Genomic DNA, 14,247 nt, shown 5'->3' on the forward strand with positions numbered 1-14,247 from the left:
CCGCTATTCACTCCGCTATTCATTACCGCTATTCATTACCGCTATTCATTACCGCTATTCACTCCACTATTCATTACCGCTATTCACTCCGCTATTCATTACCGCTATTCACTCCGCTATTCATTACCGCTATTCACTCCACTATTCATTACCGCTATTCACTCCGCTATTCATTACCGCTATTCACTCCGCTATTCATTACCGCTATTCATTACCGCTATTCATTACCGCTATTCACTCCACTATTCATTACCGCTATTCACTCCGCTATTCACTCCGCTATTCATTACCGCTATTCATTACCGCTATTCACTCCGCTATTCATTACCGCTATTCATTACCGCTATTCACTCCGCTATTCATTACCGCTATTCACTCCGCTATTCATTACCGCTATTCATTACCGCTATTCATTACCGCTATTCACTCCGCTATTCATTACCGCTATTCACTCCGCTATTCATTACCGCTATTCACTCCGCTATTCATTACCGCTATTCATTACCGCTATTCACTCCGCTATTCATTACCGCTATTCATTACCGCTATTCATTACCGCTATTCATTACCGCTATTCACTCCGCTATTCATTACCGCTATTCATTACCGCTATTCATTACCGCTATTCACTCCGCTATTCATTACCGCTATTCATTACCGCTATTCATTACCGCTATTCACTCCGCTATTCATTACCGCTATTCATTACCGCTATTCATTACCGCTATTCACTCCGCTATTCATTACCGCTATTCACTCCGCTATTCATTACCGCTATTCACTCCGCTATTCATTACCGCTATTCATTACCGCTATTCACTCCGCTATTCATTACCGCTATTCATTACCGCTATTCACTCCGCTATTCATTACCGCTATTCATTACCGCTATTCATTACCACCATTCACTCCGCTATTCATTACCGCTATTCACTCCGCTATTCATTACCGCTATTCATTACCGCTATTCACTCCGCTATTCATTACCGCTATTCATTACCACTATTCATTACTGCTATTCACTCCGCTATTCATTACCGCTATTCACTCCGCTATTCATTACCGCTATTCACTCCGCTATTCATTACCACCATTCACTCCGCTATTCATTACCGCTATTCACTCCGCTATTCATTACCGCTATTCACTCCGCTATTCATTACCACCATTCACTCCGCTATTCATTACCGCTATTCACTCCGCTATTCATTACCACCATTCACTCCGCTATTCATTACCGCTATTCACTCCGCTATTCATTACCACCATTCACTCCGCTATTCATTACCGCTATTCACTCCGCTATTCATTACCGCTATTCACCCTTCTTTTTAAGGCACATGGAATTTCCCCTCTTTTTAAGGTAAATCTGGTTTGCAGATTTATAAAACTAAATAAGTATATAAAACAAATGCAACAATTATGTAAGATTCATGTTCTTTTCTTCATAAGAATGGGCTAAAGCACATCAGCTGAGGGCAGATGTGTATCAGCGTAGGGCCTGGGGGACCTGAAAAGAGTGGGAACAAAAATATATCTCTTATGTCTCTTAGATATCGCACATAACTGAATGCCAACAACAAACATTAAAATCACAAAAAAATCTATTGGATGTAATTTATTGATCTGCTGTATTAACCTAACCTGGTTTGTTTAGTGTCCGTATTGAAGTTGAAAGTTCACACGTGATACTGGGAGCTGAATAGATTCTATTCTGACTTTCAGAGTCGTTGACCCGTGTAGCAGTCTTGACATCTGAACCCTGACACACAAACACACTCACTCACTCACTCACAGACACACACATACAAACACAACCCCCCTCCCCCCCTAGCCCATTTAAAAAACATCACTGTTTATCTTTCTGTCCTCTCATCATTCTCCTCTCATCATTCTCCTCTCATCTCATCTTTCTTTACCAGAACAAAGGGTGTAAATTCTGTGGTGAGTCTATTGCGAGGTGTCATTTTTAGGTGTTGATGCAGAGTTTCCTGCCACCCGGGTGTGCACCAGAATAGGGCCGTCGTCTATACGTTTATTTTAAAACACACAACAGATTAGAAAATGGATAAGCAAGAAATGACACAAAAAAGTAGCGCAAAAATAGATTGTTGAGAAGTTGACGGTGGCAGGGTAGCCTAGTGGTTAGAGCGTTGGCCTAGTAACCAGAAGGTTGCAAGTTCATACCCCTGAGCTGACAAGGTACAAATCTGTCGTTCTTCCCCTGAACAGGCAGTTAACCCACTAGGCCGTCATTGAAAATAAGAATTAGTTCTTAACTGACTTGCCTAGTTAAATAAAGGTAAAATAAATAAAAATAGTTGTTGTAAATATGAGGAAATTGGCGCATGGCACCAATTTTTTTTCATCCTGTATTGTGATGCCAAGAAAAAATGTCATCCTCTGTCATCCTCTATTCTATTTTATTCATGATGTTTACTTCAACACCATGCTCACAGTGATGCCAACTGCTGCCAGATGGTTGCAGTTAAGAGGTTGGGCTAGTAACCACAAGGTTGCTGGTTCAAACCCCTGATCTGATTAGGTGAAAAATATGTCGCCGTGCCCTTGAGCAGGGCACTTAACCCTAATTGCTCGTGTAAATTGAGCGTCTGCTAAATTACTATTTTTTTATGTATTATTATCAGCATAGTAATACACTAATTAGAAGTCCCCATGTGGATTTCCAATAGATTGAACAACAGCAGATCCGACTGGGTCACTATGCATTGGCATGACATGGACAGTATATTAGTTGTATCCGTAAAACTTTATTTGAAGAGTATCTACATAATAATAATGGTGGTTGTATTTCTCTTATGGACTAAGGACATCATAACACATTCATAAAGCCAAACCGAACACTTCCATGTAGCATACAAAGTCATGTTTGATTATGGTAGTATCCTTTCAGTTGGGCTCCGTTTTAGTTTTCATATAGCACCTATATCCTGTTTGTATTTACGTCAGTCAACGTACACCTGTAATATCCATTGACCTATTTATTTATTACTGAACAACAGGAAACTATAATATATCTTGGAACAAACAGGTTGGACCCAAACATAATCCAGGGGTCAGTGAGTTAGTTGGACCTATAATACAGTTCCCAGCCAGGTCAGGATAGACCAACTCTATTTTCTATTGTACGATTGTTGGCACCGTGGATGGAACTGGAACTAAGGCCTCCAGTGTTTTGAAATATGCGGGCCAGGGGGCCCTTAGGTTTGAGTGACACTTCACTGAGTGACAATGTGAAAGCCAGTGTTTGTTTACAGCCAGGCAGTAGCTTGGCTCGAGTGTGAGGGGAGAAGACTGACAGGGGCTAGGCTGGTCCACGCACACACACACAACACACTTTCCTCCCCCTGGCCTAGGCCCTAGCCTACACACATCCCTGGTCTTATAGGAAAACACAACGCCAGGAACTTCTCAACCCCTCCAGAACAAAGACTCTTAAAAGTGGGATCCATTTCCTGCTGGTCTGAAACTGGATTTGGGAACCGCTGCTGTGGATCACCATTACTTAAACAAATCATAAAACACAACATGCAAGGCCCCACCTCTGCTTTCTGAAACAGGAGTCTGCACTGGGCACAGGGAGCTGCTGGGGATTTAATGGACCTTTTACAGCAGTGGGCTAAATCAGGGTCACACAGAGTGTTTCTTGGTACTCTTAAACAAATCTACTCTGAAAGAAAAGTATACACCTCACACACATGGTTATGGGCTTAAAACAAGAAGACACCTGTACCATGTCAGATATAGAGGTGAATTTTGAGTTTGCATCCCAATGTTACACTTTATATACATGGAAGAAGACTGAAATATAACAACACCGTTTGACATAGAAATACCATATTTTCAGCAGGTTTTTTAAGTAATGTTTATTATTATAATATTAATAGCATTCCATCCATCCATCCATGAAGCCACTAGATCAGCAGCAGGAAAGGCAATGCTTTCTCTGTTTTTATTTCTATAATTTGACCAAATCATAAAACACAGCATGCACCCCAGGTGGAGCAGTCAGAGTTAGGACTCAGGGTTTATGTTCCAAGGCTTTTTCTGAGGAACTTTAAATATAATAAAATGGCTTTTCCGTACTGCACAGAACACACAGAGTTTATTCAAACGTGGTCAGGGGAGAGGTGTGCATGGCATGAGAGTCTATCCTAACAGAGGATATGTTTCAAATTGATTATTGCATTGTTGAGTTTTGAGTTTGCAATAAAGGCATTTCACTGTATTTGTCCGTGTGACCTTGAAATTTAAAATGGTACCAATAGAAAAATAAAAGTAGAATGAGCCAATCACAGGACCTGCAGTGCTTTAGGAAGAATAAGGGACAGTTTGAAATGTACTGTGTTGGTGAGTGAGGGGGTTCCCAAAATAGGGGAGGGTTATCAAACTTCTTTTTATTTGCTTTGGGCAGCGTTGTGAGGTGTTTTTTTGGGGCACGGTGGAAGGTAGTGCATTTTACCCCTGGTTTACATTCGCACTTTTGCATGTTTTACTATATCATTTCTTCCATCCTTGACAGATTTCCTGATCTCCGTGCATGTGCCTCCCCTATATCAATGTGTTTTGGTACTTCCCTTATGCGCTACACTTATCCGCGCACTAACTATACCACAGGTCCATATAGGATAGACTGTCTATCCTGCCATCTAATCGTCATTCTTAGTGACAATAGTGCTAGATGGATCGTTTGTCCAGATCGGCAATAGGCTAACTAGTATCATACCACACATAAAAGCATTCAAAGCTGCACCAGTGTTCAATATAAGCAGAGGCCAGCTGTGTCATTGTTCATGAAAGAACAGTGAAGACATGAGACACGCAGCTCAAAAATATCCCGTATTTATCCTGTTTAGGGACAATACCCTTATCCTACCTAGACTATCCTACAACACCACAATGTAATAAATAATTGCATCATTCTTTTCAAGTGAGTAGAATTCTACTCTAGGCTGTAAACTACATTGAAAATATCAATTGAATAACCGCATAAAAGCCCTGTGATTTGAATATTTCATTCCATTTGGGTCCACTTGGATCAGTCGTGGGTATACTCTCGACAGTTTCTAAGGTCTAGAAAAACACAGAAGCAGACCAGTCTGGCTGTACTTTAAGTTCTGATTCTGAGATGTACTGTCTGTGGCGGATCATTATTCTCCCAAGTCTTCCTATAATGATGCGGCCACATATGCGCCCAAGTAGTCATATGATAATATCCACGCTTATAAACACAGGGTCACTACAGTTTTTGTTATGTGTTGTCGTAAACATTATTTTGAGTTAATTCTATATGAGGGTGGAGGTTGTGAAATTCATTTTTTACTTTTGAGGGGGAGGGTCATATGTTTAATGCTGGAGATGGGGGTGCATTTTATTTTACCCCCCCCCCCCCCCCCCTACATTTCGAACTGCCCCTAATAATGCACAATGTGCACACATTCTGCAACTCGAATGTGGTTACTGTGGTGAAGGGGTTATTTTTCTCCAGTGCGCAGCGCTTTCGTTTCGCGTGAGATGCCAATACACGCTGAGACTGCACCGCAGGATCATTTTTGACTACCAAAACAGAGGCTCTCGCTACTGGCAGTCGCGGTTTTCACAGCAGCAGAGTAGACGGACACGACGCGCCGGGGATGAGTTGGCAGGAAGAGCTGTTCGATTTTACATTAGTGGAACTTGACTTCGAGCAGCCCTGGCGAGCACAGTAGCTGCTGGAAGACTAGACCGTGTCTGTGACTACCCTGCCGCATTCACAAGCTCTCTGGCCGGGGAAAGTGACAGCATGGTGGTGGCCAAGGATTACCAGTATTACCTCGTCGTGAAGAGGGCGAACTGCTCTCCGGAGGTGCAGACAGTCAGCAGCAACATCCATCCGGCTAAAGAAGTGGAGGTATGTAGATAATGTAGGGAGTCTAATATGCGATATAACTCTCATAAATTGCATTAATTTATTGCAGTTTGCACACCGCGATTTTTTTTCTCTCTAAATAAGTTGGGCATGCATGCACTAAGTGGAGGCAACACTGACAGTGAGTGATGTGCAGACGGGGTTGCTGTGGATATTTAATAAAACAATGTTGCAAAAGTTGAATGCAGTCACTAAGGGAATGTTGACAAAGTAGTATCGGCTGAAGGATTTGAGGACATTTAATGCCACATTTGTACTAATGATTGCACAACTATTTTTCATGTGAATCCCATTGTTATTAGTGTTATTATTGCCTTTGAAGTATGCATTATTATTTTGTATATAAATGCATTGCTGAGGTCCTATTATGTAAATGTTTACCCAAAAGTAGTTTGAGGAAGTTAAATGAGTCATGAGTAAAACCTTTGCCTGAGACCGGTTGTCTAATGTCTACTCTAGACTTTAGCTCAGCAGGTTAACACAGTCACGGCAAGTAGAAGACCAGGGTTCAAACCATTCACATCAGAGCAGAAGTCTCAGGCATTGATTGCACAGCTGATGTTTGCTCTGCTCTGCTGTGCTGTGGTGTGTTCTGTCTCTTCATTTTAACTTCTCAACTTAACCAGCCGATTTCACATAGTTATTTCATTTATAATGTTTTGTACCTTCAGCGTTTCATACTGGTGAACACGGTGACCTTTTATTCAAGTCTCTTTAGCTGTTCTGTCACAGATGAGTCAGTCAAAAGCTGTGCTCAGCTTTCTTCACAGATATACAGTACGAACTACCCTTGGGGGCATGAGAAGAGAACGGAGTGGCAACCTTTAAAATATCACACACACATCACGGGATCTGTTACAAGATGACGATCGTAGACTTGAATAAATGGTTTCTTTCTCATCAATGGCCGGAGGTTTGTTGTTGCACCAGAGAACATAAGAGAAGCAGCGTAGAGGTGTTGTGACGTTGAACTGGAGAGCTTAGACGTTCACAATTCCCAGCTGATTGATGGTAGAGTGACCGGGAAGATGTTTGATCTTGCTAGCTGTGTGGAGGTAAATGGGTCTCACAGCGACATGTCATTGGACAGTAGCCAACATCTCATGAATACAGCTGTTAGGATGAATGATTTATTGGGATAGGACTGAAGTGAGTGGTCTAAGCCAAATTATGCTGCTTTTCTATTCTATTCTAGCTATTCTAGCTATTCTAGCTATTCTATTCTATTCTATTCTAGCTATTCTAGCTATTCTATTCTATTCTATTCTAGCTATTCTATTATATTCTAGCTATTCTAGCTATTCTATTCTATTCTATTCTAGCTATTCTATTCTATTCTATTCTATTCTATTCTATTCTAGCTATTCTATTCTATTCTATTCTATTCTATTCTATTCTAGCTACCAGGACCAAATACAAATAATATCAAATAATTAAGTTGGGAATTAAAAAGTCTATTCTGTCTGGTGCGTTAATCCAAGTACTATGAGAGAACATAATGTGCTCATTCCACTTTTACATTGCAGACTATGAGGTGGATGTTGAATTACTACTTTTGTTATTATGATGGTGAATGCTACCATTTCTGGCCATATGAAACTTGACTGAAGTGTTTGTTTCATTTGACATTTGACATTTGAGTCATTTAAAAGTCATTTATCCAGAGCGTCTTACTGGAGCAATTAGGGTTAAGTGCCTTCCTGTATAAAAGATGGTCTGACTCTGATACAGTGAGTCAATGCAGCATGACGATACAGTACTAATTCAAGCTGTCTGCCCCCAAGTCTTTGTCTTTGAAAAGTCAAGACTCCTATCTGGTCAATACTGTAGTAAGGAATAGTCATGTTTTCACGGAAGGACTACTAAGACCCTGGCCTTTATAACAGTAGAGAGAACACCCCTGTGGCAATGTTGGGTCGGGGGCAGGGACGGGGACTGAGACCCCCCACCGCACAACATGAGTGTTCCTATTGCTCATTCTAACAGGAAGCTCAGAAGTACAGCTAAGCTACTGTGGAGCCCTGTGTCAGCAGCCTCTGACATGAGAGTCACACAGTGTCTGGTCAGACTCTGAAGGTTCTGGGAAGAGGGAAGGAGGGAGTGAGGGAGGGGGAAAAGCACAAGAAATAAAGACAAGACTGTGAGGAAAGAGAGGAGAGAAGAGAGTTGAATGTGGACGACAAGCCATCTGTCCCGGGTAGCTGATCATTAACACACAGATCAGCTCATATATAGCTTTCCCAGAGAGTCACCACCTCACCTCGCTGCTCTCGTCCCCTCCCAGCCTCACAGCCTTTTTCCTCTGTCGGATCAGTTGCCTGCAGTCCTGTTCTTCCATGTTGTTGTTACCAACCTAAATCTTCTAAAACCATTACTTTCAACACATCTGTTTCTCTCTCGCTGCCTTCTAAGTCACTCTCTGGGCCTTGGGAATATTATTTATTGACCCACCGGTACTTACACTTCCTGGCAACATCTCTAGCTGACCCTGAGTATGGTAGTACTCTTTCATCTTGAAAAATGTTACATACTGTAACTCTTTTATTCATGGTTGTCATAACAGGATTCTGAATGTTACATACAGGATTTCTGACCAACCTGGAAATTGCAAGAGAAGTCCCATTTATTTCGATACTTTACGTTGAGCATTTCAAGAGAAGTCCCATTTATTTCGATACTTTACGTTGAGCATTTCAAGAGAAGTCCCATTTATTTCGATACTTTACGTTGAGCATTTCAAGAGAAGTCCCATTTATTTAGACACTTTACGTTGAGCATTTCAAGAGAAGTCCCATTTATTTCGATACTTTACGTTGAGCATTTCAAGAGAAGTCCCATTTATTTAGACACTTTACGTTGAGCATTTCAAGAGAAGTCCCATTTATTTCGATACTTTACGTTGAGCATTTCAAGAGAAGTCCCATTTATTTAGACACTTTACGTTGAGCATTTCAAGAGAAGTCCCATTTATTTCGATACTTTACGTTGAGCATTTCAAGAGAAGTCCCATTTATTTAGACACTTTACGTTGAGCATTTCAAGAGAAGTCCCATTTATTTCGATACTTTACGTTGAGCATTTGTTCTTAGTTACTTAATAACTCATTTTTCATTTCAGTCATTTAGAAGATGCTCTTATCCAGAGCAAATAGGGTTAAGTGCCTTGTTCAAGGGCACATCAACAGCTTTTTCACCTAGTCAGCTCATGGATTCAACCTGAATCTGAAATCAGTCATCCAGTCAGTCATCAAGAATTCACTACATTCTCAGAAAAAAAGGGTTAAGGGACATTATTGTTCCCGCGGGTACAAAAATATCTATTTAGACATAATATATTTTTAGAGGTACATATGGGCAATTCCACGGTAACAGAGTGATACTGAGACTCAAATAAAAACCAATGATTGCAATGTTGAACAAGCCATACAACTCAATTTCCACTAAACATTTGACAAAAACACATTTATTTGAAGAACAGTGCAGATGCAAAGTTTGGTAACAGAATGACGGTTTTGGAAATTGTTAGAAGTTGTCCTTGTGAATGGATTTGCTTGTTTGACTTTGCAATCATTGTTTTTTGTTTGACATACATTTTAAAGTGAAAAATCTTAGTCTCAGCATCTCTCTGATATCGTGGAATTGCCCCACATATAACCTCACTTGGTAGTGTTCGGTATATTTTAGGGTAGATGTGCAGATAATCTTGTATAATGGTGCATTTTTGTACCCAATATTTTGAATATAAAGGTACAACATCACTCTCTTAAACCACGTCGATCATTTTCAATTTCCCAGCATGCTCCATTGTACCTGGAATTTTTGAATCGTTTATTTCAATGTGTGTTTTTGCAGACACATTGATTAGTACTTGTGCCACACAAAGATAAATAGCACATTTCTAAACTAATCTGTTAGTAGTTGGACTTATTGCACCCGTTACTTACATTTGAGTAATTTAGCAGACACTCTTATCTAGAGCAACATACAGTAGTGAGCATATACATTTTCATACATTGTTTGTACTGGTCCTCCGTGGGAATCAAACCCACAATCCCAGCATTGCAAGTGACATGCTCTACCAACTGAGCCACATGGGACTTGTTCAAATAGTATAGGTAGTCTCCTTTATCAATTTTCCCTACCTTGGCAGTCATTGTAAATGCAGGTTGCGTGTTATTAAAAGTTTAAAAAAAATATTTAAAAAATCCTAACTCTTTATGGCTTTCTGTAGGAATTACATAACACTTTGCAAGCCAGGGTATTGTGATTTGCCCGATAAGTTTCAGATCACTGGGTAAAGCTAGACTGTGAAAGTAAGGCCTTTATATGTAATATATTGTCATAAAGAGGTTAATTTCAATTATAAAATATTCTCTTATGCACTCATTTTGCAGAAAAGCTACAGGACTGAAAGTCATTGAATGCAACGACCATGTCTCTGTCACTAGCAAACACAGTCATGGGTGGTACTGGTAACTAAACATTTCGCTTACATGGCACCCTGGGAAATATGCAAATAATGTTTTACACTCAACAGTGCTACCCTAAAAAGGCAATTGTTTTACATTTTCCAATGTCCCCTACGGTACACTATTGTCTCTTTTAAGGTACGAACTGCAAGGGTACAATTATGTACCTATAACTAAAGGTTCAAAGGTGGTACCATCCAGGGTATCACTACAGTGACAAGCGTTTGTAGGCCCCACGAGGCCCGGGAACCTGGCAGCCACGTCTGGATAGCGTTAGTTTGCCAGCCAGACAGGATGTCAGCTTTGGCTGTGACAGGGAGATAGGAGTCCAGCCAGGACAGGCAGTGCTTTACTGATTGTATGAACTATGAACAGAACATAAGCTGCGATTAGTGCCAACCTATTAGTCTCTGACTCACCTCACCGGGAAGAACTAGGTGTTCTGACTGAAATCTGTTTTTTTGTTGTGTTTTATCGACGTTTCAACGAGCAAGTTTATCAGCTGAAAAAAAGTATTTTTAAGTGCCTGAATACGTAACACATTTTCTCATCATAATTCTTTCAATTTTAGTAAATAAAATTAAATACAATTTTATTGGTCACATACACATGGTTAGCAGATGATAATGCGAGTGTAGCGAAATGCTTGTGCTTCTAGTTCCGACCATGCAGTAAAATCTAACAAGTAATCTAACAATTTCACAACAACTACTTTATACACACAAGTGTAAAGGAATTAATAAGAATATGTACATATATTTTTATGGTTGAGCGATGTCCGAACGGCATAGGCAAGATGCAGTAGATGGCATAGAGTACAGTATATACATATGAGATGAGTAATGTAGGGTATGAAAACATTATATGAAGTGGCATTGTTTAAAGTGGCTAGTGATACATTACATCAAGATGGCAAGATGCAGTAGATGGCATAGAGTACAGTATATACATATGAGATGAGTAATGTAGTGTATGTAAACATTATATAAAGTGACATTGTTTATAAAGTGACCAGTGATACATTTATTACATCCAATTTTAAATGATTAAAGTGGCTAGAATTTTGAGTCCAATTTGAGTGGTGGTTGTAGCAGTTCTGTGCGTAGTTGGGAGGAAATATAGGCCTACAGATAAACCAGGTTGAATGTTTGCTTTTGTTTATGTGAAAAATGAGGAGGTGAGTGTATCTAAAATAAATGTTGACGTTTATAAACAAATCACTTCTGTAGCGTGGTATAGTCCCACCCCACCCCCTACACACACACACACACACACACACACACACACACACACACACACACACACACACACACACACACACACACACAGCTCTTTTCTGTGAGATCTTTGTGACACTAACACTGGGAATCGATGACTGCTTCTTTGTTGATGTGATATACAGACAAGTTGTTTTTATAAATAAATTAAAGTTGCCACAAAACTCTTCATTGCTGCTGGATTTCCTCCTAATTATTTGCGTTATCACAGGCACAAGAGATACGAGAACACAATGAAGTGTGTTACAGTGTTGTAAATCTGGTGTTCCACCACCATGTAATTAACCAACATGTAAAACCACTATGTGCATTGATTTACTAGTTCCAATCCAGGACAGGCAGCTTGGAGGCATGTTCAGACCGACATCAGCACATATTGAGCTGTGGGCCCCACGCCACGGCCTAATCTCACCCTCGGTGTGTGTGTGTGTGTGCGTGTGCGTGTGTGCGTGTGCGTGTGCGTGTGCGTGTGTGTGTGTCTGTGTGTGTGTGTCTGTGTGTGTGTGTCTGTGTGTGTGTGTGTGTGTGTGTGTGTCTGTGTCTGTGTGTGTGTGTGTGTCTGTGTGTGTGTGTGTGTGTGGTGCTGTATTGCTGCTCTCATGTTGAGATGTGATTAACATAACTCCCGTGGGCCAGTTTGATCAGCCCAGTATAGAAACATAATATACAGTTCCAACAGGTGTTAAGTTGAAGGATATTATTAGGAGATTTTCTGAGATCGGGCTTCATATGGACATAGCCCCGGGAAGATGTTGGAGGGCGGGGGGCATTTTGCCAGCACTACAGACGGCTATATCGGTCTGCTAATACAGGACTAGTAAAAGCTCAGTGCACTACTTTTGTGAAATATATTTGTATTAATATATTTTTTTTATTCTTATTTTTCAGGGGGTGCTGCAGCACACTCAGAACCCCTACTTCCTGCAGCACACTCAGAACCCCTACTTCCTGCAGCACACTCAGAACCCCTACTTCCTGCAGCACACTCAGAACCCCTACTTCCTGCAGCACACTCAGAACCCCTACTTCCTGCAGCACACTCAGAACCCCTACTTCCTGCAGCACACTCAGAACCCCTACTTCCTGCAGCACACTCAGAACCCCTACTTCCTGCAGCACACTCAGAACCCCTACTTCCTGCAGCACACTCAGAACCCCTACTTCCTGCAGCACACTCAGAACCCCTACTTCCTGCAGCACACTCAGAATCCCTACTTCCTGCAGCACACTCAGAACCCCTACTTCCTGCAGCACACTCAGAACCCCTACTTCCTGCAGCACACTCAGAACCCCTACTTCCTGCAGCACACTCAGAACCCCTACTTCCTGCAGCACACTCAGAACCCCTACTTCCTGCAGCACACTCAGAACCCCTACTTCCTGCAGCACACTCAGAACCCCTACTTCCTGCAGCACACTCAGAACCCCTACTTCCTGCAGCTTTGCATATGAGAGACCTAAATAATTATGCAAGGTTTGTTTATACATCTGTTCTTTTTTAGAACAACCAAACCATGTGTCTGAATTTGTCTGTTTGTGCAAGTCGAAAGATATAATAAAACGAAAGGAAAGAAAAGTAGACATTGGAAAAGACAGTGTAAGAAAGACATTCAGGGTTTATGAGGTCAAACACACAAAGGAAGACAACGTTTGAAAGAGCGATACACTCTATTGTATCTAATCAGTTGATGAAGTGGTACACAGATAACAGGTGAAGTAACTTTTCCTATAGTCTGATATGTCTTTAGTCATACCTCTACTACCTCTGTACTATCTATCTGCCCCGTAGATATCAGTCTCTACTAGCTCTGTACTATCTATCTGCCCTGTAGAGATCAGTCTCTACTAGCTCTGTACTATCTATCTGCCCCGTAGAGATCAGTCTCTACTAGCTCTGTACTATCTATCTGCCCTGTAGAGATCAGTCTCTACTACCTCTGTACTATCTATCTGCCCTGTAGAGATCCGTCTTTACTAGCTCTGTACTATCGATCTGCCCCGTAGAGATCAGTCTCTACTAGCTCTGTACTATCTATCTGCCCTGTAGAGATCAGTCTCTACTACCTCTGTACTATCTATCTGCCCTGTAGAGATCAGTCTCTACTAGCTCTGTACTATCTATCTGCCCTGTAGAGATCAGTCTCTACTAGCTCTGTACTATCTATCTGCCCTGTAGAGATCAGTCTCTACTAGCTCTGTACTATCTATCTGCCCTGTAGAGATCAGTCTCTACTAGCTCTGTACTATCTATCTGCCCTGTAGAGATCAGTCTCTACTAGCTCTGTACTATCTATCTGCCCTGTAGAGATCAGTCTCTACTACCTCTGTACTATCTATCTGCCCTGTAGAGATCAGTCTCTACTAGCTCTCTACTATCTATCTGCCCTGTAGAGATCAGTCTCTACTAGCTCTGTACTATCTATCTGCCCTGTAGAGATCAGTCTCTACTAGCTCTGTACTATCTATATGCCCTGTAGAGATCAGTCTCTACTAGCTCTGTACTATCTATCTCCCCTGTAGAGATCAGTCTCTACTAGCTCTGTACTATCTATCTGCCCTGTAGATATCAGTCT

At 41.1% G+C, this 14,247-nt stretch overlaps 1 protein-coding gene across 3 annotated transcripts in view; it reads left to right on the top strand.

Moving 5' to 3' along the window:
* Positions 1 to 14,247, top strand: part of LOC110493277 (rho guanine nucleotide exchange factor 3) — a 105,150-nt gene that overhangs the window by 67,451 nt on the left and 23,452 nt on the right. The window contains exon 1 of one of the 3 annotated variants that reach the window (XM_036950799.1): positions 5,461 to 5,911. The exons of the other annotated variants lie outside the window; for them this stretch is intronic. Coding sequence (XP_036806694.1) covers positions 5,804 to 5,911 — 108 coding nt within the window. The 5' untranslated portion in view covers positions 5,461 to 5,803. Of the gene's footprint in view, positions 1 to 5,460; positions 5,912 to 14,247 lie in introns of those variants that run through there. 3 annotated transcript variants of the gene reach the window in all.

The sequence above is a fragment of the Oncorhynchus mykiss genome, chromosome 17, assembly GCF_013265735.2.
Source record: "Oncorhynchus mykiss isolate Arlee chromosome 17, USDA_OmykA_1.1, whole genome shotgun sequence".
Lineage (NCBI taxonomy): Eukaryota > Metazoa > Chordata > Actinopteri > Salmoniformes > Salmonidae > Oncorhynchus > Oncorhynchus mykiss.